A 26,816-nucleotide genomic window follows, 5' to 3' on the forward strand; every position below is an offset into this window, starting at 1 on the left:
ATGTACCCCAATGTTCATTGCAGAACTATTTACAGTAGCTAGGATATGGAAGCAACCTAGATGTCCATCAACAGATGAATGGATAAAGAAGCTATGATACATATATACAATGGAATATTACCCAGACATTAAAGGGAACACATCTGAGTCAGTTCTAATGAGATGGATGAACCTATAGCCTATTATACAGGGTGAAGTAAGTCAGAAAGAGAAAAACAAATATCATATATTAATGCATATATAAGGAATCTAGAAAGATAGTACTGATGAACCTATTTGCAGGGTAGCAGTGGAAATGCAAACATAGAGAACAGACTTATGGATGTGGGAAGTAGGGAGGAAGGAGAGGGTGGGATGAATGGAGAGAGTATGGAAACATACACACTACCCTATGTAAAAGAGATAGCCAATGGGAATTTGCTGTATGACTCAAGGAACTCAAACCAGGGCTCTGTAACACCCTGCTGCTGCTGCTGCTGCTGCTAAGTTGCTTCAGTCGTGTCCGACTCTGTGCGACCCCATAGACGGCAGCCCACCAGGCTCCTCTGTCCCTGGGATTCTCCAGGCAAAAACACTGGAGTGGGTTGCCATTTCCTTCTCCGATGCATGAAAGTGAAAAGTGAAAGTGAAGTCGCTCAGTCATGCCCAACTCTTAGTGACCCCATGGACTGCAGCCCACCAGGCTCCTCCATCCATGGATTTTCCAGGCAAGAGTACTGGAGTGGGGTGCCATTGTCTTCTCCGCTGTAACACCCTAGAGGGGTGGAAAGAGGGTGGGAGGGAGTTTCATGAATGAGGGGACATATGTGTATCCATGACTGATTCATGTTTCTTTATGGCAGAAACCAATACAATATTGTAAAGCAATTATCCTTCAATTAAAAATAAATAATTTTTAAAAAAAGCTTACTCCTAATAGCTATCCCTGATCCAGAGACCGCCCCCATTGAACCTCAAGGAACCCCAAAGCCCCCTTGGCTGCAGCCCCTCTACCCCATAGGCTTCAGACCCACTGGCTTAGGCTTAATGCAACCTAACGATATTTTCCTTCTTTCTTACCTTGGCCTAGGAAATCTGGTTTAGTACAATTTAACAAGAATCTCTACACATGCCCAGCCCTGTGCTACATTTGGCTGAAGGGAAAAGAATTCCCATAGACATGTAGTCAAAAGGCCCAGCTCTGCTACTATGACAACTCACAGTACAGCCCTGGCATTATCATCACCTGATGTGAGGACTGAATTATTGTCCCTGCGTCACAGGCGACACAAGCTTGGAAAAACTAAGAAATTAATCCCCAATCCCATATCTGGATTTAGGGGAGTGAAGCAATGACCCATAATCCCAAAACTATCCAAGACTTGAGTCTTGACAAGAATATACAAAGTATTAACCTTTTTTTGGGAAAACAAAACAAAACAACTTCCTAAACATAAAGCAAAGCAAATCCCAAATGTGTTAACTTGAGTTAAAAATGCATACCACCACTAAAAGGGTTACTGAAGCTTCAAACCTTAAAATGTAATTTTTCTCAACAATAAAAATTTAAAAATGCAAGTACAAAGACCTGGAAAATAGCACAGCAAACAAACAAAAATGTAATTTTTAAATCACTGTTTTAGAGGAAGTAAGAAAGGCACTCTCAGATTTGAGCCCTTGACCACCAAGCCTGGAAATTTCACACAAGAAGGGGCTGAACAGGCAATTCCCTGAAAGTTCAGTGGTTAGCACTCTTCACTTTCACTGCTGAGGGCCTGGGTTCAATCCTTGGTCAGGGAACTAAGATGCTGCAAGCTCTGTGGCCACAGCCATCAATCAATCAATAAATGGGGCTGAATAGCCCAGCCCAGGAGCCGGAGATAAAAAACACAATCAGGGTAGGCTCTGGTCCCTACAAAGCACTTTTCAAGTTCCACCTCCACTCCAACCTACTAGCCTCACCCTCACTTTCCAGATGGGCCACAAAGACTGAGATTGAAAAGAGCTGGAGTTAAGGTCAAGGTATAACTGGAGGATGTACGATTATGAACCTTTTTATCACAGGTGTTTGTGAAAACAGTACCACGACAAAACTTCTCTATCCTCCCCACACCATCCCCTCCCTCCCTCCCATCAACCAAAGGCCTTGGCTTGCCTCTTGGCCCCAGGTTCTCAGCTCCAGACTCCCACCTGTCACTCACTCCTGCTCAAACCTGACGCCCTCTGCCTAGAACTGCCCACCTGGCTCAGAGCCACCCTGAGAGCAGCCTGGGTTGGCGGAGAACCTAAAGAAGTCTCCCCACAGCTGTCACAGTCTCCTACCAGGTAAGTGACACCAGCAGCAGCAGCAGATGCCTCTCCCACCCCCACCTCACCATGCCCACTGGACTCGGAAGCATCCCGGCCACGCCCATCCTCACTGAACTGGAATGCCACAGAAGCTGCCCTGATGTAGGCAGAAGATCAGGACCTCAGAACTCACTTTCCCCTCACTGTACTGGCAGGTACTATTACAGATTTCAAAATTCACTTAGATAAATAAGCCAGCATTTTAGTTTAAGCCAGTCAATTTGAACCAGAAGTTCTCATCTGTTATTATCATTTCTAGAAAGACTAGAAACTACACTCTTTTTTCCTTTTTTTCAGTAACAAAAGAATTTAATGCTAAAAAACAATTTGCTTTCAACAAGTGCCATCACATCTGGGCAGCTCCCTGATGGGAAGGGGACTTTATCAAATGCTGATAGGAAACACAATTACTTTTAAGCTACTCTTATCTTCAAACAAAAACTAAACAGAAACCTATTGAAGAAAGGGGAAAAAATGTATTGTTAAGGCTAGTAGATGGGATCACAAATAACTGATTGAGTTTTTGTTTCATTATTTATTCTAACTCCTTCTGTGCATTTGTTTTTCTGGATTAGATGGTGAATCTGCAAAATTTTATCTCTTAGTCCTCTACTTTTCCCCCATTTTAGAGTCCCTAACTCTGGAGTTGAAACAACCTGACTAGGAACAAAAAAGTGAAATGTCTGTATTAGAAACTCAATCCCATAATCTTTATTTCAATGCCTTTTCTTTAAATTCCTGAGAAAATCTTTTGTGTCCTGGTTTGTAAAAATGACTCAAAAGCCTCAACTTTTTATACTACCCCAGCATCTGCAAACAATATGGTCTTGGTTTTACATATGCAAACAAGTCCTAACTCCAAAAGTAAATAAAGAATGAATTTCGGAGAAAAGACTCAAGACTTTGGGAGTTCCCTCCAAAAGAACTGAGAAGAACTTGGAGTTGGGGGAAGGGGTGGTGAGAGCTGGGAGAAAACTAATCAGGGAAAATCATGGTTTCCAAATTTTCAGATGGTAAAATTTATCAGTGATCTATTGAAGCATTAGTCTCAAACACTGCATCAGTTATTTGATCACATCCCTGAACAGCTGCCTTTTGATGAAATAAAGATTAATATACAAAAAGGATTATATTATATTTCTGCAAAGTGCTACAAATAAAGCCACAAAGGCATTCCTATCCTTTGACAGAAAATTCCTACTCTAGGAAATACATCCCAAGGAAATTAATCATTAGGAGTAAAAAAATTATATTCATGATCTGTTACACTGCAAAACAGTGGGTATATTTCAGAGAAGGATGATGAATCCCCATCATGAAACTGTCATATCTTCATGAAAAATCATTATGAAAACTATGTAGCAACACAGAAAAATGTTTATGATCCAATAAATAATGTTTACATCTGTGTAAAAATGCAGCCATGGGATGGCAGCAACTACCAAAGCATCTGCCCACTTGGGTGTATGGATCATGGTGATTTACTTTTTAAAAAGTTTTTTCCACACTGTAATATCTTCTTAGTGGGGGAAAAAAAAAATCCTGGGGAGGAGAAAAGCCAAAATGAAGCCCTAAAATGTCCTTGCCTAGTGCAATTTTTGAGTGACAGACATGATTCTGTCTTCTCAGGAAGCCCTAATTTCAGGATCAACCCTGATAAAACACACAGGCACCACAAACACCAGAGGAAGGCTTGCAGAAGATCAAAGCCCTGCTATAGTTACATCCTCTCTGCCTTCCTTCCAATCCCTGTAGGGAAGGGCCCATGGGTACATTCTTATAACCACCAGCAACTCAAGAGAGCAGCATATCCTGGTCTCTTTAACAGTCTTTTTTAACATCCCACCATGGTCATGACGATTTTGGTGATGATAAGGGTAACAAATATAAAGTATTATTACCATCGTTTATTGATTACTTATTATGTGCCAGGCACTGTGCCAACAACTGTTATCTTATTGAGTCCTCCCAAGAATCCCATGAAGCTAGGACAAGCTTTAGACTCATTTACAGATGGAGGAGGCAGTGGCACCCCACTCCAGTACTCTTGCCTGGAAAATCCCATGGATGGAGGAGCCTGGTAGGCTGCAGTCCATGCGGTCGCTAAGAGTCGGACATGACTGAGCGACTTCACTTTCACTTTTCAGTTTCATGCATTAGAGAAGGAAATGGCAACCCACTCCATTGTTCTTGCCTGGAGAATCCCAGGGACGGGGGAGCCTGGTGGGCTGCCATCTATGGGGTCGCACAGAGTCGGATACGACTGAAGCGACTTAGCAGCAGCAGCAGTAGCACAGATGAGAAAATTGAGACTCAGGGGAATGTAAGCATCAGGGCTGGACTAGAACCCTGGTATCGACTAACTCCAATCACAAAGTAAGACAACCTCTGTTTACAAGCACTTTTCATGTCTAATAAAAAAGAGTTGCTGTAAAAAATCCAAGCCATACAAAATGACAGAGACAGAAATTAGGTCAATATTTGCCAAAGACTGAGGGAGCAGGAGAAATGAAGCACAAAAAGACTCATGGAGGACCTGTGAGGTGAGAGAATTGTTCTGTATGGTGCTGGGATGATGGATATACTCCATGCATTTGTCAAAAACTATTGGCCCATACATCACAAAGAGGAAACTTAAATGGATACAAATTTTTAAAAAATCAACTAGGATGTTGAAAAAGTCCAAGATGGAATGCAGACTGAGACAAATTAATGTAACTATATTAAAATTACATGATATAACCTCACTGAAAGTAGTTGGGAAAAACGTGCAGCTGACCTGAGTCACTTTGCAAAATAGTGTTTCAATTGAGAACTGTGAGCTGAAGACCAAAGATACTGCCTATAAAGGCAATACTCTGGTAGGTATAACTTTCACACAGGGGTATAGGGTGGCAATTTTGAAATTACTATGCATATATATTGGTGTTGAGCAAATAAGTAGATAAACTATGGGTAATGGAGTCAGGTTTCTCACTGTCCGAGAAAGAAGTTACAAATAAGCAAATGGGGAAAGCTAAAATGAACAGTGTGGTGCTGGATTGATCAGAGACATCACTATGAGGTCATGCTTATGTTATATACACAGACAGATGCATAGAGAAATAATTACAGTTATGTGAGTATAAAAGAGTACACACGTACTCTTTGTGCCTTTGCTGTTTGCAGAGAAGACCTATAACCAATGACCCCCTAGTAGCAATAAGCATATTCAGCACCCAGATCTTGGTTTCTAAATACCATTCTCCAGTGAAAAGAACCATGACTCCTCGGAGAAATGACTGCTTCTAGAGCCAGGGCAGGAAAAATATAAGACAAGCATGGAGTATCTGGTAGTATCAAAAAATAAGGAAACGCTTTAAGGCTGGGGAGGGCAGGCACATCAAAGAAACAGGACAAAGTGAAAGAATTCAGAATGGCCAAAGCTGGAACAATTTAAGCAACAAAATAAAGGATGTAGTATTGAATTAAAACCTAAATAACACATTAAATACCCATGAGTCCATATTGATATAAATGATTGGGTAAATAAACAAATAGGGGCAAGAGACAAACCTTTCTTACAGAAGAATTCTAAGTACTATAGGTAGATACTTCTGTCTCCAGTAGGTAGAGCTAAATTCCCCTCTCCTTGAGTATGGCCTGGACTTAGGAACTTAATTCCAAAATGTAGAGTGGGAAAAGGAAAACAGTAAGTTTATAATGGAGAAATTTAGCATATACCGCTTTAATCAAGTGATCAAGGTTAATGTCAACAGTGATAGGTCATGTTGACATCACAGACCACTGACATGATGTCGTGACAATGGCAATCCGCCCAGGTGGTATTTTCCCCAAATACTCAGAACTCAGTCTAATCATGAGAAGCATCACACTAGTCCAAATTGAGCGACATTCTACACAATACCTGACCAATATACCTTCAAACTGTCAAAGTCATAAAAAAACAAGAAACGACTGAGCAGACATCATAGGTTGGAAAGCTAAGACAACTAAATGCAATGTGGTCTCCTGGATGGGGTCCTGGAATCGGAGAAGAACATTAGAAGAAAAACTGGAGAGAAGAGCTAAATGCAGTCTGTGGTTCACTTAAAAAATGGGTACAGATCCTTGGTGGTCCAGGGGTTAAGGCTTCATCTTGCAATACAGGAGGTGTAGGTTGGCTCCCTGGTAGGGGAGCTAAGATTCTAAGATCCCACATGCCTCAGGGCCAAAAAACAGAATGTTAACAACAGAAGCAATATTGTAACAAACTCAATAAAGACTTAAAAAAAAATGGGTAACAGAATTACAGTCACTTGCCACTGATTGTCGGAGAAGGCAATGTCAACCCACTCCAGTACTCTTGCCTGGAAAATCCCACGGGTGGAGAAGCCTGGTAGGCTGTATAGTCCATGGGGTCGCAAAGAGTCGGACACGACTGAGTGACTTCACTTTCAGTTTTCACTATCACGCATTGGAGAAGGAAATGGCAACCCCCTCCAGTGTTCTTGCCTCCAGTGTTCTTGGAGAATCCCAGGGACTGGAGAACCTGGTGGGCTGCTGTCCATGGGGTTGCACAGAGTCGGACACGCCTGAAGCGACTTAGCAGCAGTAGCAGCAGCAGCCACTGATTGTGGCTCAGCTGGTAAAGAATCCACCTGCAATGTGGGAGACCTGGGTTCAATCCCTGGGTTGGGAAGATCCCCTGGAGAAGGGAAAGGCTACCCACTCCAGTATTCTGGCCTGAAGAATTCCATGGGCTGTACAGTCCACGGGATCACAAAGAGTAGGATACAACTGAGCAACTTTCAGTCACCACTGATTATGATATAACTTTGCTATTTTCTATAACATTATTGTTTTTTAAAAATTAAGACAAAACTCACATAGCATAAAGTTAACCATTTTAAAGTGAAAAATTAAGTGGCCTTTAGGGAATTTATAATGTTGGGCAGCCACCACTTTTATGGAGTTCCATCTAGCTCCAACCTATTACCATTACTCCAAAAGGAAATCCTGTGCCCATCAAGCAGTAGCTTCCCTTTCCTCCCTCCTCTCAGTCACCAATCTGCTTTCTGTCTCTACGGATTGACCTAATTTTGATGTTTCAGAGAAATAGAATCACACAACATGTGACCTCTTGTGTCTGGCTTCTTTCACTTACCAAAACGTTTTTGAGATTCATTCACTTTGCGTCATGCGTCAGTACTTCGTTCCTTTTACAGCTTAATAGTACTATAGTACTACATTTGTATATACATACCACACTTTGTTTATCCATATATTCCGTGATGATCATGTGGGCTGTTTCCACCTTCTGGCTATTGTCAGAAGTGCTGCTATGAACATAAGTGTAAGTGCATGTACTGTTTGAATACTTTAAAATTCTTTTGGGTGTATATTTAGGAATAGAATTGCTGGGTCATATTTAACAATTTGAAGACCCACCAAAATTTTCCACAGTGGCTGAACCAATTAACATTCCCACCAGCAGTGTATGAAGATCCATTCTCACTAACAAATCGTCATGGATGTGAAATGGTATCTCATTATGGGTTTGACTTGCATTTCCCTAATGACTAATGATGCTGAGCACCTTTCCATGTGCTTGCTGACTATCTGCATATCTTGTTTGAGGAAATGTCTGTTCAAGCTGCTTGTCCATTTTTACGTTAGGTTGTCTGTCTATTGTTGAGCTATAAGAGTTCTTTACATATTTAGATACTATACCCTCATCACATATATAATTTGCAAATATATTCTCATATAATAGATCCATTCTTGATCAGAATTCTGTCTCCAACTGAACCGCAATATGAGAGTGTGAGACGCACCCTGAAAACTGGAGGTGATGAGAGAGGTCCGTGGCTTCATGCTGGCCTTCACATGAGTCTTTTGTTTTTCACACTAGTTTTTACTGAGATCTTTCTAGATGTATAGTAGGTTATTGTTACTCATGAATTTGACCTGGTTCTTTTTAGTTAATAGCAATCATATTCATTTTCCATTGTTGCATAACAAATTTCCACCAAATTAGAAGTTTTTAAAAACAAAAATTTACTATCTTTATAGTTTATGAGATCAGAAGTCTAGACACAGAAGAACCTGGTTCTCTGCTCAGGGTCTTAAAAAGCTAAAATCAATGTGTCACTCAGTGCTTCTGCACCTCTGGGTCCTCTTTCAAGTTCATGTGGTTCCTCGTGGTCTGAGGCCTCCAGTCCTTGCTAACTGCTGGCTAGGGGCTGCTGCCAGTTCCTTGCCATGTGGTCCTGTCCACAAACCCTCTCATGCTTCAGGGAAGGGTCCAATCTTTTTTAAGGACTCACCTAATTAAATTAACTCAGACCCACCAAGGATAAACTTTTAAATTAACCCAGCTAACTGATTAGTAACTCAATCATAGGTTGAGTAACTCAGTCTTATCATCATAATCACAGGTTCTGCCTACACTCATGGGGAGGGAATTATACAAAGTGTGTACAACAAGGAATGGTAATCTTAGGAGCAATCTTAGAATTCTGCCTTCCAGAGTATTGCATCACATTTAATTTTTTACTTTTGACAAATGTACTATGGTTATGTGGGATTTGCAAGTAGTGCTAGTGGTAAAGAACCCACCTGCCAATGGAGGAGACATAAGAAATGTGGGTTCAGCCTCTGGGTTGGGAATAGCCCCTGGAGGATGGCATGGCAACCCACTCCAGTATTCTTGCCTGGAGAATCCCATGGACAGAGGAGCCTTGTGGGCTACAATCCAAAGGGTTGCAGAGTCGGACACGACTAAAGTGACTTAGCATGCATGCACCATGGTTATGTATTCACGTACAATGTTTCTGGTGGTGGTTTAGTCGCTAAGTTGCGTCCAACTCTTGTGATCCTGGGGACTATAGCCTGCAACGTTCCTCTGTTCATGGGATTCTCCAGGCAAGAATACTGGAGTGGGTTGCCATTTCCTTCTCCAAGGGATCTTCCCGACCCAGGAATTGAACCCGGGTCCCCTGCATTGCAGGCAGATGACCAACTGAGCTATGAGGGAAGCCCACAATATTTCTACATACATCTAAAATTATTCTAAAAACTCTTTAAAGCTATATCACGGCTTTCCACTTCTAGGCAAGATGGAGTAGGAATGATTAGACTTACCCTCCTGCTAAAACAATGTTAAAAATGCAAATAACAACAACAACAAATCCCACAAACAAAATATATGAAGCAATGGTTTTGAAGATATTGAGATAAAGCAAGGAAGGAGAATGATCCTCAAAGACACAGAAAAAAAAACTACTCTGGCTTCTTGCCTGGAAAGAGTTTTCTAGGCTGTGGCACAAGAAGAAGAGATACAAGTGGAACCTGGCAGCTAGGAGTCCAGGGATACCAAGGTAGCTAGAGTTTGCAGAACAAAGGGCCTGGTAGGTAAGAGCCGCACACAGAGAACCACGGAAGCCGTCAAGCATCTTCACTGGGTATTCAGCAGAGGGCCCCTGTGTGTGAAGAGACGACCTGAGGCAAGGAAAGGATTAGAGGGAACAGTGCCCAGGTCTCACGCGGGGCTAGGAAGAGCACTGGTTATGACACGGAGCAGGGGACCAAGAAGGGTCCTGCCTCAGGGGTAGGGGATAATCAGCTCTATACTAAATATAGCTCTGATTCCACCTAATGGATTTTAAAAACAAACCCCCCAAAGATTAAACTATTTCCAAGTAACAACTATGACCTAACAAAGCTCATGAATATTGGTAGAAAAACAAAAATATCCAGCACCTAGAGAGGTAAAACTCATAATGTCTGGCATATAATAAGAAATTATCAGCAGGAAAAATGGGCCCCATAATAAGGAGAAAAAATCAGTTAATTGAGAACGACCCACAACTGCCATAGTACACAAAGACCTTAAAACAAGGATTGGAACTGTGTGGTCTATGTTCAAAAAGTTAAGTAGAGACATCAAAGATATTAAACAACCTAAACTGAAATTCTAGAGATGAACACTATGATGTCTGAGTTGGAAAACAGGTCAGAAAGGATTAACTGGAAGGAATGATGCTAAAGCTGAAACTCCAGTACTTTGGCCACCTCATGCGAAGAGTTGACTCATTGGAAAAGACTCTGATGCTGGCAGGGATTGGGGGCAGGAGGAGAAGGGAATGACAGAGTTTGGGATGGCTGGATGGCATCACCGACTCGATGGACATGAGTTTGAGTGAACTCCGGGAGTTGGTGATGGACAGGGAGGCCTGGCGTGCTGCAATTCATGGGGTCACAAAGAGTCGGACACGATTGAGCGACTGAACTGAACTGAAACATTGCAGAGGAAAAGATTAGTAAACAGTAATAGAAACTACCCAAAATGAACACAGAGAGAAAGAATTATTTTAAAAAGAAAGTATGTCAGTGAGTTCTGGATTCAAGTGGCCTTATATGTATGTAGTTGGAGTTCCACAAAGGAGAGGAGAAAAAAGCATCTGAAGAAGAAATGGCCAAGAAATTTTTCAAATTTTGAGGAAAACTATAAACTCACAGATTCAAGAATCTTAATAAAACTTAGGCAAAATTGACACGAAGGAAACTACACCAAGGCATAACATAATTGAATTGCTTAAAGCCAGGGATAAAAAGAAAGTCTTAAAAGCACCTCCCAAAAAAGAGACATACTATATGAACAAATGAAACCTGCATATACTGCTGGTGGGAATGTAAAATAATAAGATGGTCTTGAACAAGAGTTTGGCAGTTTTTTAAAAAGTTAATCACACATCTACCAGACAATGAACCATTCTACTCCAAGGTATTTATACCCAAAAGAAATGAAAGTATACTCCATACAAAGACTTGTCCATGAATGTTCATAGCTGCTTTATTTGTAATAGTTTCCAACTGAAATAATCCAAATATCCACTCACAGGTGAAAGCAATAAAAAATTGTGGTTCAGTTCAGTTCAGTCAGTTCAGTTCAGTCACTCAGTTGTGTCCAACTCTGCGATTCCATGAACTGCAGCACGCCAGGCCTCCCTGTCCATCACCAGCTCCCAGAGTTCACTCAAACTCATGTCCATCGAGTCGGGGATGCCATCCAACCATCTTATCCTCTGTCATCCCCTTCTCCTCCTGCCCTCAATCTTTCCCAGCATCAAGGTCTTTTCAAATGAGTCAGCTCTTTGCATCAGGTGTCCGAAGTATTGGAGTTTCAGCTTCAACATCAGTCCTTCCAATGAACACCCAGGACTGATATCCTTTAGGATGGACAGATCCTTATAATAATAGTAACAGAAAAGAACGAACTAACAATGTATGCAAAAATATCCAAGAAAGAGTCAATAATCATACTGAGTGAAAGAAACCAGATTCCTCTCCCCAACCCCAAAGAATGCATACTGTGTGATTCCATTCATATAAAAATCTTACAAAAAGGAAAACCAATCAATTGTGAAAAGAAATCAGCAATACCTGGATGGCAGGTGGGAGAGAATGGAAGGGAGAGAATTCAAGGAAGAAAGAGGAAAAGTTTTGAGGGTCATGGGCTTGGGCGTGTTCACTATTTTGACTGTGGAGATGATCTCACAGGTGTATACATGTGTCAAAATGCAGCAAATTATACATTTCACATACATGGAGTTCACTACATGTCACATATGACCTAACAAAAGCCAGAGGACAAGGATGCCTAGGTCCTTGGCTCCCACAGGCTTGGCTGGCTGGCGGGGCAGGAATCCTGGGCTCAGGAGGTATCCATTCACCATCCTCAGCCTCAGCTTCCACCATGGTGCCAGGTAAACATCCTGGCAGAGCCAGGTAAAGACAATGAGAACATCTAGCCCAACCCAGGCATTTGGCAGGAGCTCAGAAACTTTTCTCTAAAGAATGTGAGTTTAATGAGTGACTTTCATTGGCATGCTGAATGACTCTTATAAACCACATTGGCAAACATTGCCTTAAGGGTCCTTGTTCAGTCCCAAAATACATAAGTGTGTTTTGAAAGGTGTGGTCTGCAAACAAAATGCAAGTCCCCAGGAATTGTTAATTCATGTTCCCATTCATTATTTTCCAAAGACACACACATCACTTCCCATCAGAACCCCTCTTCTAAGGTTCATTACACCAGCGTGATAGAAAGAAATCCCACCGACTATGTGAGCTATGTGAGGGGGATGAACAATTTCCATCATGGCTTCGTTTTTTCTTTTTCCTTTTTGGCCACACTGTGTGCCTTGTGGGGTCTTTAGTTCCCCAACCAGGGAATGAACCTGGGCCCCTGGCAGTGAGAATGCGGAGTCCTAGCCGCTGAACCGCCAGGGAGTTCCCTCCATCATGGCTTCCGGCGTGTTGAAGAGAGCACTCGACTGCTCCCAGGCGGGGCCTCCAAGCCTTCTCCACACCCCCGCACTGGGCTCCACCTGTTCTTGCTGACCCCTGCCCTCTTGATCCTGTCCTTAGTGCACATCTGGCATTTCTTGTGTCAAGTCTAATTAGATGCTGGTGGGTTGAATCGTGTCCCCTGCCAAAATTCATGTGTTGCAGTCCTAACCCCCCAGTGCTTCAGAGTGTGTTTACATTTGTGATGGGGTTTTTAAAGAGATAATTAAGTTAAAATGAATCTATTATAATGGGCCCTGATCCAATATGACTGGTGTCCTCTTAAGGAGAGGAGATTCAGACACATATACACACAGAAGGAAGACCATGTGAGGACCAGGGAGAAGACGGCCATCCAAGGAGAGAGGCCCCAGGAAGAACCAGCCTGCTGACATGTGGATCTCAGACTTCTAGCCTTTAGGATGATGAGAAAGGAAACATCTGTTCTTTCCCCCACCCTGACTCTGGTAATTTGTTAGGGCAGCACCAGTACACTAAAACAGATGGGGTGCCCTCTCTTACCCCTGCCCCTGCCCCATTCCACTTCCCAACTATCCCCAAGTGCACGGAAGTGAGAGGAGGCAGGGAGTAGGCTGAAAGGACACTGACTGCCAGGCAGACTGAGACGTTTTCACCTTATGAGCCCACAGGTGATGAGAGGCATGGAGGGTTGGTGGGGGTGAGGGGAGGGAGACATCTTTGAGAATATTTAAGAAGAAGAATGGGAAGAATGATCAGTAGCTAGACCTGTCTGGGGCATGGACTCAGGGAGCACTAATTAAACAAAAGCCCAGGAAGATATCAGCAGCAGAACCTGGATCGGCTGGGCTGAGTGATACTATGGTGCTTCTTCCAGCTCAGCTCATTCACGGCCACTCCTAAGGTGTGAGCTTCATCACAGGAGCTGGAAGGAGGAGGAGGAATTGTCCCCAGGGAGGATGTGACGCTGATGTCAGCAGCCCTGGCAGCCCTGTAGCTAGGATTAGCCACGCGGGGAGGAGGTAAGGAGGGCAGTACTGGGCCCTCACCACCTAGGGAAGTCCAGGGAAAGGGCCTTACTCCATGCTCCCAGAAACGTAGTGAAGCAGACACCATCACCCTCTTTCCAGAGGAGGAAGCTGAGGCTTGGAAAAGTTGACTAATTTGTCCCAGGACACTGTGGTCAATTTAGAGGCAGCTCCAGGCTCAAACCCAGGTCTCCCAGCTCTGAAGCAATGGCTTGAGTTGTGCCAGGCTTCCAGGTGGGACAACTTCTGTGGGGAAGCAAGAGGTTACATTTGTCTCGCCCTTCCCGCTTCCCTTCCAGCTCCCGTGTGCATATATGTAGGAAAAAGGCAAGTTAGCCAAGATGGCATGGTCATGCCCTCTCGCCCCACGTGCTCTTGCTCTTGCCCCATGTTTTGTGAATAGTGATTATGTAACAGCTGAGATGACTTATAGCACTTCACGTGTGATATGAGATACTTGCTTGGCCACAGGCTACTTTTGTTCTGTAAGCATATATAAGTTCCACCTGGAAAGCCCTGAGGATGTTATTTTAGGAGAGGTTATGTTATGAGAGGTCATGTTATGTCTGCTGCTACGGCTGCTTTGCCAGCCCAGAGAAAATAAACATGCCTGCAGTTCCTATGGCTCTTCGAGTTTTCTTCCAGCTTCCCTGTTCTCACCTTGCCTACCCTGGGTTCACTGCGCACAGTGAGATATAGCAAGACAATTGGCGTAGTAGGCATGATCAGCGAGACAACATAACATCTGCATATGTGTATACACACGCTCATACATACCCCCACACATGCACACATTCACATTCATGTACATACTTAGACACATATGTGCACTCACATGTATACACACACAGGCAGCATGCTCACACGTGTGCACACTTGCTCATACACACATACACACCCATACGCATGCACACTCTCAGGCTCTCCCACTCCTTGCACTGGCTCACCCTCACACACACACACACACACACACACATCCCAGTGTTGTGTGAACTTGTCCTTCATTCATGTGAACCAAAAGATAGGTGTGAACACAAGATGCTAACAGCTCATACATCACACAAAAAGGCACAGTTATGTAAATGGACAGACCCTGGTTTTTGTGTGATGATCCTCCTTGGAGGCCCAGGTTAAGTATTGATAGATTTTATTTAAATTGTCTTCTGAAAACACCAGAATTCTAACTACTTTATGGTTTATTTCACAACGTAAAGTTGGAAGCAAATTCTGTTTTAAAAGTTCACATTACCTATTGGAAGGTACTCCCACGTCCCCGATTTTGTGGCTACATCAGAAAAACAAAGGTTTTCTCATTTACCAATATGAATCGAAACAGATATGTGTGAGGCCTCTTAACTCATTGATTTAATCATGAGCATTTGGAGTACTTGTGCCATACTGCATATCCACGAAAGCAGACTAACTTATTAATTAAAGCAAACTTATTGGGTGTTTGAGAGCCCTTTCACAATGAAAATCCATCTAATAATTTTCATGAATAATTATATTTTTATTGTGATCAAAACTGAAATTTGTAATTTAAATGGAAAAATCTCATTTTGCTCAAATGAGAGACTGAAAAAAAATGGGGCAATGAAACTAATGCAGTCTGCTTTTCTTCAACAACCAAGTCACATTTCACATCACTGACTCAGAGACTGGACATGTTGACACCTTTTTCTCTTCTGTGTGTCCTTAACAGGATGGCAGAACCCCAGCAGTAAAAAGATCTTAAGATCGTGCTTGTAACCACAGGACCTCCTGTCCAATTAGCAGACAAAGACATTCCTTCTGGATTCAGTCAAAGAAAGTATTCCAACAAAAAGAACCATTTTCAGGATGTATACGATGTGTTGAGCTCTTCAGACATATCAACTGGTTTAATCCCCACAGAAACCTTATGAGGCAAATACAGTAATCCCCATTTAGTAGATGAGCAAACTGAGGTTTAGAAAAACAACCATTTACCCAAATCTGCACATCTGGGAGGGCATCCCTGGTGGCTCAGTGGTAAGGTATCTGCCTGCCAAAGCAGAAGACACAGGTGTGATCCTCCGCAGGAAGACTCCCAGGAGAAGGAAATGGCAACCCATTCCAATATTTTTGCATGGGAAATCCCATGATCAGAGAAGCCTGATGGGCTACAGTCCATGGGGTTGCAAAAGAGTTGGATACAACTCGGCGGCTAAACAACACCACCACCACAGCTGGGAAATGGCAGAACTCAGATGTGAACCCAGTTCTGCTTAAAGCTAAAGTATTCCCTGCTGCTCTACATATCAAACACCTGCAGAGAATGTCCACATCGACAAGAAAAGCTAAGGTATCATTTCCCTGGGGGGCTGCTGTGAGGCTGCAGAAAGGGTGCAGAGCTGGGATTCAGTCAGGTCATCCAGGCTTGGGTGTACACTGCCACTCCCACCTGGAGTTGGTCACTGCCCCTTCTGGGAGACTGAAGCCTGTCTAGCAGGGCTTGGGATGGGGCTGTTAAGAAATACCACAAGAACAAATAGGTGAACCTCTGTCCAAGGTGTGCACCGGAAGGCCCTTAACCATTTCCCCTGTAGCCTCCAGGAGTACATAGTCATGCCTTTCTTTAAAACTATATCTACAAGGAATTCTCTGGCAGTCCAGTGGTTAGGACTCTGAGCTTTCATCACTGAGGGTCTGGGTTCGATCCCTGGTCAGGGAACTAAGATCCCACAAGTCACGCAGTATGGCCAAAAATAAATAAATAATGTGTGCTTAGTCACTCAGTCGTGTTCGACTCTTTGCAGTCCCATGGACTGTAGCCCACCAGGCTTCTCGGTTCATGGGATTCTCCAGGGAAGAATACTGGAGCGGGTTGCCATGCCCTCCTCCAGGGGATCTTCCCGACCCAGGGATCAGACCTAGGTCTTCTGCATTGCAGGTGGATTCTTTACCATCTGAGCCAAAATAAATAATAAGATAAAATAAAATCCGGTAGGGCAGACATAGTACTTTTTAAAAATTATATCTGCAAACTTATTTTTTTCTCCCAATGGTTGGTACTTAGTACTGAAATATGTTTCCAGATATGATGAAGGGCTGCTTTTTAAATGCCTGTGTCAACAAAGGTTAATCCTGATCCTACACATGGAGAAATCAATTGGAGAAGAGCTGGAGGTCGTGTGTGGCCTATGGAGAAGTTTACCAAACACTGTTAGATTTGTTCACAGAATTAGAAATTGCATTCCAGACGAAGTGCAGTGCCCGGCTCCGCACAACACTGCTTAAGGAGGATTCTGCACCAAATCAACAAATGAGCCTAATTCTGAAATGAAATCTTCAGAGTTCTTCCAAATCTTATTTTCAGGCTTCTTTATCATTTGCTTTTTGCTTTGGCTTTCAACAACAACAGACGTAACTGACCTAAAATCTCAACCAAAAGCCAGATTGAATCCACTTTTCCCATCATAAAACTTGAAGCCTGATTTAACAATTTGATTTAAATTTGATATAACAAAATCATTTGATTTAACAAAATGATTTAACAGTTTGGGAATTCCATAGGAGGATAAACATGTATGTCACGGACAAACTTGGACATTTCAAAATCAAGACAAAATACAAAGCCCTAAAAATAATCCTCTTTAGGCAGTTGCTCTACATCATAAAAAATAATAGAAGTAAGACGCCTTCCCCACAAAACCATCAGCTGTACTGTACCAACAAAGGTGTGGACTGGCCTAGACGTCCTGTTAATAGAGGGATATAGATTCCACCTATGAAATCCTATGTGGTCATGAAACATGACCACAAGGACTGCACAGCACTTGGAAAAATGTTTTTGATAAAAAGGTTAAAATACACAGAGGCAAGGTGTAAACAGTGTGCACGCTTAGAGATATATGAATCTGTACATCCAAACAAAGACTGGAGAAAGTCATGCAAAAGGTTACATAGCCCTTGTTTTAGGGTGGTGGGATCATCAATAACATTAACCATGTTAGAATAGCATACATCTTGGTTATTTAAATTTTAAAAAAAAAAAGGAGGAAGGGGAAGGGTTGCCAAGCAGGCATGCTAATTCCCAACACTGGGTCTAACATCCTAAAGGAGGATGAGTTGAGAAGCTCCTGAGCAAAGAGAAAAGGGTTTGAAAGAACTCTGTCTCCCATCAACACCTAACAATGCCTAGTGGGGGGTCAGGAGTCAGAATTATAAGGGAAAAAGGGGAAATGTATAGAAATTCGTGGTGAAAGAGAAGGCTCCTTGAAGGTACAGGATTATACCAAAGGTCTGTGGGGCCTTGTTACTTAAGAACAGTGAGATCCAAGGCTCAGAGTTCACCCTGGGCTGCACAGAATATTCTGTCCAGTCCTCCCTTCTCTCCCTGAATCACCATGGCCCCTCCCCACAGGTTGAGCAGTGCTCTTAGCCCCACCTCACGAGTAGAGAACTGAAGTTCTGGAGCAGCCTGGGCCACATAGCCAGCAGGTGGTAGAGGCTGCTATGAACTGAATGTGTGTGCCCCTCACTCCCTGCAATTCATGTGTTGAAACCCAATCCCCAATATTATGGTATTAGGAGGTGGGGGCTTTGAGGGGGTTAGGACATGGGAGTGGAGCCCTTACAAATGGAATTAGTATGCTTATAAAAGAGACGCCAGCATCTCAGGTTGTTCAGTGGTAAAGAATCAGCCTGCCAACACAGAAGACGCAGCTTCCATTCCTGAGTCGGGAAGATCCCCTGGAGTAGGAAATGGCAACCCACTGCAGTATTCTTGCCTGGAGAATCCCATGGACAGAGGAGACTGGCGGGCTACAATCTATGGGGTCACAAAGAGTCAGACACAACTTATTGACTGAAAACAAAAAAAGAGACCCTAGAGAGCTCCCTCAACCCTTCTGTCTGCCCTATGAAGACAGAGTGAGAAGACAGCTATCTATGAACCAGGAAGCAGGTCCTCACCAGACACCAAATCTGCTGATACCTTGATTCTGGACTTCCTAGCCTCCTCAACTGTGAGAAATAAGTATTTGTTGTTAAAGCCATCCAGTTTTGTAACAGCAGCTTGAACAGATGAAAGACAGCGGACTGCTGATTTCTTGTCCAGAGAACCTCCTATTCAGACTCAGGCCCCTCGAGGCCACCATCACCCACAGCACCAGGCAAAGCTGAGCAACCTCCTGGCCTTACTGCTCCAGGTCACCAAGACTCAGGGCACCCCAACACTCCTCAGCCAGGGCAGAGAGCAGCCTCCTTCCTCACAAGTACACTCTTATGGGGAGAACAATCCCTGGGAAGCAGATGGAAGTGGGCTGAGGAAGGTGGGCCCTGGGAGCGGGCGGTCCTGACTGCCCTCGGCTGGACATGAAACTCATACGAAGGGTGGAGAAGACACACCCTCCCTTATCACTCCTCCTGCCAAAGACTTCTGCTGCCCTGAGAGAGCCTAGGCCTGGCCTGTGTGCCCAGAACAGGTCATGTGCTTCCTCTCAGTGACATTTCTCCCTTGTAAAACAAGGGCAATAACTTCTGTCTTCCAAAATTCATGATGGTGTTGTGGGGAAGTTTTAAGATTTAAAGTTATCCTATAACTCGTTGAGCTCACATTTTGTGAGCATACTATATTCAGAGAAATACAGATTTTGATACAACCACAGATAAACCCCGATTTATTAATATACATAAACACCTACAGAATAAGTATCTACTGACCTACAGCCTATCCCATTTGATCAAAAATCCTTTAGCTGGTTGTCAAGTAATTGAGGAAGAATTTCTGCAGTATGTGGCTCCAGCTTGTTGCCCAAGCCCCTCTCTTATTATTCCTTGGATGATCATCTGCTTGATTTGACTGGCCCCATGTCTTCTTCCTCTTCTTCTAATAACCACACTCCAAATTGTCCTTTAGGATCCATCCTCCACTCCCAGTCCTTTCAGCTCCAGTGGGGTGCACACAGACGTGCACAGGTACACGATCCATCCCCCCACCCCCAGACCCTGTGATCGGAGACGCTGCCTGGCTCATCTCAGTGACCAGCTGAGGCAAACCATATTGACCACTGGAGTGATTCAGGGGAACTATTGGGAAAGAGAAACTCTAACACTGAGGGTACGGACTCGGAGCTGCTGGCAGCTGCTCTGCCATTTCATGGGAGGAGTAAGCAGATCTTTGACAGATACAGAGCCGACACAAAGAAACACAAAATCAAGGCACCTCTAACTGTGCCTGAGCAGACAGTTCCCCAGACATTTCAGTTACTCAAGCCAATGAATTCCCTTTTTAATTAAGCCAGTGAGAGTCGGGGTCCTGTCACATTGCTATTTGATAGAATAAGGATCCAAAGACAACTAGAAAGGTGGAACCTCATGAGATGATGCTCAATAAAGGTAAAGAAACATCCTGCTCTGGGGATCATGATTGTAACTCTACACACTTTAGAAGGGGATTTGGAGGTCACGGTGAGATATGGATGCTGAAAAAAACCAAGGGGGCCTATAGTTGGGGCTGGGGTGAGGAGGGGAAGCAGAGCTGTCTGGGCACATCTGATGGGTACAAGGCATCACATGTGGATTCAGGTTTACTGCTCTCCTCGGTCCTCAGAGCCGCTAGGACGGCTCCCTCCAGCCTGAGGAACCTCTTCCACTTACTGCACGGTGATACGCAGATGTCACCATTTTTTGTGTGTGCCATGATGTGGAAAGAGTTGGAAAGCAGAACCCTAGAGTGCCATCCCCAGCCACCCCAGCCAGTCATTTTGGGATCAGAACAGGAGGCGCTTAAGGGTTCAAGATCACAAACTACAAAGCATAAGACTGTGCCAGAGAGAATCCCAAACAATCAACCTTGCCTTTGACTATGGCTAGAGGCAGAGCTGGAGAGCAGGACATTGAAGGAAACAGAAATTTCGCAGCGGGAGAGTGTCCCCAAAGCGTGCAGCAGTGAAGAGGATATGGTTATGAGGACTGCGGCACCACAGTTTGATGATTTTCCCCTCCTCTACCCCCACTCTTGTCCTCCTAATAGGGCAACATTCTAGGGCACCCGCCTGCCACTGTTAGTTGCTTCCTAATAGCCATTCCTAGGCTCCATTCCACACAAAGCTACAATTTTCCTCCACTGGCAACATGCCCAGACTCAGAAGGTGTACCAAACTCGGCCAGAGTCTCCTGTGGCAAGCCCATTGCCCTTGACAGGATGATGGTGGTCACGGGTCCCGATTCTGGCTGGTGGCTATAAGGACATTTCCCTGACTCAAATAAAGGAGAAAGCCTCTCGAGAAGATGGCTTTTTCTTGCCCTCTTCCCTTCTACCTTGGCTATTCTTTTGTGAAGACACATCCTTGGGGCTGCAGCAGCCCTCTTGGGGCCATGAGAACGGCAGATAATAATCTGGAACCCAGTCATGCCCAAGTCATGGAACAGACCCAAGGTCTGCAGCCCGCCTTTCAGGCTTCTCTGGTTGTGCAAGCAAATTCAACAACTGCATTGTTCAAGGGATCACACTTGGGTATTTTGATGAAAGTGAAAGCCACTCAGGTGTGTCCAACTCTTTTCGACTCCCATGGACTATACAGTCCATGGAATTCTCCTGGCCACAATACTGTAGTGGGTAGTCTTTCCCTTCTCCAGGGGATCTTCCCAACCCAGGGATTGAACCCATGTCTCCTACATTGGAGGCAGATTCTTTACCAGCTGAGCCACAAGGGTATTCTGGTACTTGCCATCAAAAGGCTTACTGACCAACACTTTACATTACCTAATTTGCACATCACTGCATAGGTAGTTGCGGCCATCATATTAGGAAAGAGGAAGTTGGAGCTCAGGAAGTTGAAGAGGTTAGATGCCAGGACTAGTAAATTGTGGGACTGAAATCCCATTTATCATCTACCCTTCTCTGCCTGCTGGTATAAATTCATTCAGCTTACAGATCCCCAGCGTCAGGAGTGATGCTATAAATCTTTAAAGCCAATGCGTAAAAGTCCTATTCAACAATTTCAAAACACATTGTGAAAGGAATACCCTGACAGTTGGCTTGTTCTAAACATGCTGCTGTTATTTTAAAGCTCTCCTAAACTGTTGCAAAAAGAAAACAAAAACAAGTGGAGAGATAAAGTGAACATGCCAGGAAGTAAGTGGAAAGAAACTTTTTTTGGTTTGGAAATCAGGAAATGTCAAGGAAATAAATGTAGCTATGATTTATACAGCGTTTCCAGTATACCACAGAGCAATCCTGACAAGTGATAAGCTGCCACAGAGGCCGAAAAAGCTCCATTTGATTCTAGGTTTTATGCTAACTTCACTTATATATATATATATATAGTTGATGGTAGTGAAGGAAAGGGCTTGAATTTTACCCTGAATCTTCGGGTTTTTCTTATTTTCAAACTGATTGGTCTGGACAAGGGAAGACCAATAGCCAACAACAAATCCATTGTAAGCTGGAAATAGTTTCCTTTAATACTAACTGTTTCTTTAATCCTTGCATTAAAATTTTTACTGTGGTATAGCAGCAGCTGTTTTATTTACTCTAAAATTTAAGCTTTTGTAATACTTTAACTATAGGTATAACTAATGGGGAGGTTTGATTACTGAGGCAAGCTATTTAAAGCACTTAAAAAGCATCATATCAGATGCTTGTTTTGCATTTATATTTTGGGGTCACACTGAAGATACATTGTTAAGGACTCTTGCTCCAAAGTCTTGCTTATTTTCTGAAAACCATTTATTTCATACCATGGGAAGGGTCTTTAATAATCATGAGTTATCATGAATATTCTTTTTTGTAGCTTCTGTATTTACGTTATCAGGCTCATCGATCAGTCCCAAAGAAGTTATTTCAAGGTTCCGTTCCCAAGGGAACAAAGACAGTGGGTTCCATGTTAACAGTGGCTTTTGTAGGCTTATTTTTATTTTTCTGACATGAAAGTGTGTATAGTTGGCAAGGATTTCTCTTCTCTGAAAACAAGCTTGTTGGTAAAAGGACAAGCTGCAGGCACCCGCACATACACAACCACTTCAGCACAGGCTGAAAGGATGCTTCCTGAGAACAATTAGAACTGAAAAACATGTTCAAGTACAAATATGCTTTCTTTAAGAGATTTTTCAGTTCATCATTTGTTTGTCTTTCGTACTGAATAGTTTTTTTTTTTTAAGTTATATTCAGATCTATTTAAAGCCAATTACCAACTCCCACTACTGCACTTCCCACAGTCCCCTCATCTCAGCCAGGGGCTCTCAGGGTCACTGTCCAGGCTGTGTACACTTCCCATCCAGCGACATCTGTGAGCAGAATGGCTAGAAGGAACAGCCTGGTGCCCTGGGAAAGAGATGCCTTTTCACAGGGACACGCAAACAGCCAGAAGCTCAACCCTGACTGCACTCATAGTATGGCATCTCAGACGCTCCAAGTAGAGACTCCTCCACATCAAGTCTGGTTAGCTGAGATGTGTCCTATGCTAAAGGTATAGCCTGCAGAATGGAACAGCAAATTTCAAGTGAAAATCCCAGGATTTGACATTTTCCTTCACCTTACTATTGAAGAAGAGAAAAGGGGCTGGTGGTGGAGAGAGACAGAGATGGAATACTCTGCCCAGTAACTCCTTGGAAGCAGGATAAAGCAACTGCAGTCTCTCCTATGATCTGCGTAGTTCAGGACTTAATCCACACTTCGCAGTGGTGGCTGCTTTCCTAGGACCCTCCTCCCTGTTGGAATGGACACAATTTGCAAGTTCCTCATAAAAAGTTTTACCGGGATTTCTGATGTACTCAATCAAACTTAGTAGTTTATTTTTTTCTAAGAGGGGCCCCCTATTCAAAAGAACAGCCATGCTTATTGCATTAACAGGTAGAAATTTTACTAGCCTTCCATAAATCAGTTCAACACCCTAGTCTCTAAGGATTTGCCAAAAAATAATGGGCTGCAGCTCTGAAACCAATACCGGGAGTTGCCAGCAGTGCTCCAGAAAGATTTCTGAAGTCTACAGGCGCTTTCAGAAGGAACGTAGAAAATCATTGAAGCAGCAATTTTGTCCAAAACCAAGATAGAAGAGATGTAATACTGGCTTAAAATGACTAAGAAATAGATATGGTGATCAAGAAGGCATGCTCCCTTTAAAGAACTCAAATCAACTCAACAGTGGATACACAGCTCATTACTAAACATCTCAGATGAGCACAATTCAGGGGACTCCACAGTAACAAGCCTACCCTTCCTCTCCTCTACCTTGAAACTTCGTAGTGCTTTTCACACTATAGTTAAGGATGTCCTTTGAGGGCTTCCCTGGTGGTTCAGATGGTAAAGAATCTGCCTGTAATGCAGGAGACCAGAGTTCAATCCCTGGGTGGGGAAGATGCCCTGGAGAAGGACATGGCAACCCACTCCAGTATTCTTGACTAGGAAATCTCAAGGACAGAGGAGCCTAGAAGACTATAGTCCATGGGGTCCCAAAGAGTGGGAGAGGGCTGAGTGACTAACCCTCTGGGGAGTATGCTGGGGATCTCCAGTTAGCCGCCTTTCCTAGGAAGTGGAGGATGGCTCAGGCAAGGGAACACAGCACAGCCAGGGGTGTGCTGGCCAGTCTACCACCACCATTCTGTTGGGACGTGCCCCGCTGCAGAGAAGGTGGAGGTTTTGATCAACATGATGGGTGCAAGTTTGAAGTCCCGAATGTGGCTTCTGCTTTGAAGAGGTATAACAGCAACCTTATCAGAAGTGTCACAGAATCTCATATGACACTCCTAGCAAGGAAACTCAAGATCTGCTGTGTCCACAATGCCCAGGTGGCATCGCCCAGGTGGAGTCAACGCAAACTAGAATCTGGGTTTTTGGCCCTTTTTTTTCCCCCCTCACCCTGCCAAGCTGATGTTGGCGTCCCCAAGTCTCCGTCGCGCTGAGTGCGCATGGAGCCCAAGGAGACCAAGGCACAGCATAGCACCCCCAAGATGGAGCTGCTCCGAAACACTTTCCTGACGGTTCAGAGGGTGGACAGGGCAGGCTGAATTGACCATGTCCCTCCAAGGACCCTGGCCCGGGTCTGACAGAGGTTTCCCGCCACCAGGAATCCTGTGGTCTGCTGGAGGCCCACACCTCTGCAAGTATATCAGCATTGGGGACCGCAGCTGCTACCAGTAACAAGAGTCATCAGACCCCTCCCGAAAGAGCTCCTTCATTATCCCGACACAGGTAAGAGGGCAGGCGCTTAACGCAGGCGGGAAGCCACCGGTCCAAGCGCGCACACCCGTGGAAACTCGCCCCTAGATGTTACTTCAAAGTCCGCGGTCTTTCCTCTTCCTCCCCCTGCTTGTCCCCGAAACAGTCCTTCTAAGCTTGTTTTTCCCGCAAGCCGACCCTGAGGCTGCGGCGGGAACTGTAGGACCGATCGCTCGGCCGCCTGCACCCCAGCCTCCACCGCCTCCGACCCCTCCCGGTGCAGCCTGCCGGGACGCACTCGGGCGCTCACCGCTGGCGGGCGACCCCTCCCCAGCGCCACGGCTCCCGGCGCACGGACACTCCCCGCTCCCCACGCCGCGCCTTACCTCACGCAGCAGGCGCTCCAGCCGCGGCTCGGCCCAGGCGGCCAAGGCGTCGGGAGTCCCCGCGCGCCACAGCAGCTCCCGCTCTTCCTCGAGGGCCGCCACCCGGCCCTGCAGCGCGGCTGCCTGGACGCCCAGCAGCAGGCAGGCGACCGCCGAGCTCGCGGAGAGCAGCAGGCACAGCGCGCTCACCGCCCAGGCCCGCGCTCCAGTCGCGGGGCTCACCGGTCCGCCGCCGCCGCCAGCCGGGTCTCCGTTCCGCTCGTCCTCGCAGGCGCGCCGGCCTGGACTCATGGCGCGCTCGTCGAGCGCGAGCTCTCGGAGCCGGCGGTGCACAGAGCCCGGGGACGCAGGCTGAGCGTGTGGGAGCGGTCGGGAGAGCCCGAGGCACGAGGTCGGCCGGGCGCGGGGCTCGGCCTCTGGGCAGCTGCTGGACCGCGGCGCACACCCCCTTCCCCGCTGCCAGCTCCTCCACAGCGGCCACTTTGGGCAGTTTCCTCTATGCAAATAGACCCTGCCAGAAAAGGAGCCGAGACCCACCCAGGGGAGGAGCGGCCCCGGCGGCCCGGCGAGGCGAGGGGGCGGGAGCGGGAAGGAAGCCCGCTCCTCCGAGCACCCCCCGAGCGCGCCGGGCGAGCCCAGAGCGCTCAGCACTCACCTCTGCCCTTACCTGCTCTCGGCGTCGGGCTGCACCCACTGCCGCGCCCGCACCCCCGCGACTCCCCAGCCCGAGTTCCAGCTTCAAAATCCCAAGGGGTCTGAGGTGCACCCAGAGGCTGAGAGCGCCTTCTGCAGCCCACCGCTGGCTGCGGCATCACTCATTTCTTGGGAAGATTCCCCTCAACTTGTGAATTAACCTTTCTGACACTTTTTTTAAGAGTTCAAAACTTCAAACCCTAGGGCCAACTTAGTGAATCGTTTCTGGATGGTGCCCTAGCGCCGTTTGGTGGCGGAAAGGGACCTCTTGTGCAGTCACACAGACGCAGTTAATCGGGATTGCGTCTGGCAGAGGCGTGAGTCTAAGAATCTTTAATACTCACCATTTATTATGTGCCAGACAATTGTAATAAGTCTTACAATTACTGACCTAGGTAAAGGCTTTCCTTTGAGAAAATTGAGACTTTCAATAAGTGCAAACGATAGGGGGAAAGAACTCCAACTTTTTATGAGCTTTTAGCTTCATTCTGTAATGGAAGCACAAGAAAGTGTTAGTCGCTCATTCCTGTCGGACTCTGCGGTCCCACGGACTGGTAGCCCTCCAGGTTCCTCTGTCCATGGAATTCTCCAGGCAAGAATACTGGGGTGGGTTTCCATGTCCTTCTCCAGGGGTTCTTCCCAACCCAGGGATTGAACCCCGGTCTCCAGCATTGCTGGCAGATTCTTTACCATCTGAGCCACCAGTGAAGCCCAGTGGAAACACAATATGGCCAAAAATATGCATCAAGTATGTACCACATTTAAGCTATACTGTGATTCTGTATATTCTTTAACACGTGATTAAAGTAGGAAAACCTGAGTGATAATCAAGCGGCTGGAACAACACTCTTTTTTTAAGAAAGGGGGGCAAGACTGAAGTCAGGCGCATTCTCTGCTGGCTCAAATTCCTACTTGGCATATTATATCCTAAAACTGGTCCTACAGTCT

At 45.0% G+C, this 26,816-nt stretch overlaps 1 protein-coding gene across 1 annotated transcript in view; it reads right to left on the reverse strand.

Moving 5' to 3' along the window:
* COL23A1 (collagen type XXIII alpha 1 chain) overlaps positions 1-25,987 on the reverse strand; it is a 385,192-nt gene extending 359,205 nt beyond the window's left edge. The window contains exons 1-3 of the mRNA XM_068981034.1: positions 25,973-25,987; positions 25,843-25,911; positions 25,176-25,526 (exon numbers count right to left, since the gene is read on the reverse strand). Coding sequence (XP_068837135.1) covers positions 25,176-25,526; positions 25,843-25,911; positions 25,973-25,987 — 435 coding nt within the window. The remainder of the gene's footprint in view (positions 1-25,175; positions 25,527-25,842; positions 25,912-25,972) is intronic.
* Between the last annotated feature and the right edge of the window lie 829 nt (positions 25,988-26,816).

This window comes from Capricornis sumatraensis, chromosome 9 (assembly GCF_032405125.1).
Source record: "Capricornis sumatraensis isolate serow.1 chromosome 9, serow.2, whole genome shotgun sequence".
Classification (NCBI taxonomy): domain Eukaryota; kingdom Metazoa; phylum Chordata; class Mammalia; order Artiodactyla; family Bovidae; genus Capricornis; species Capricornis sumatraensis.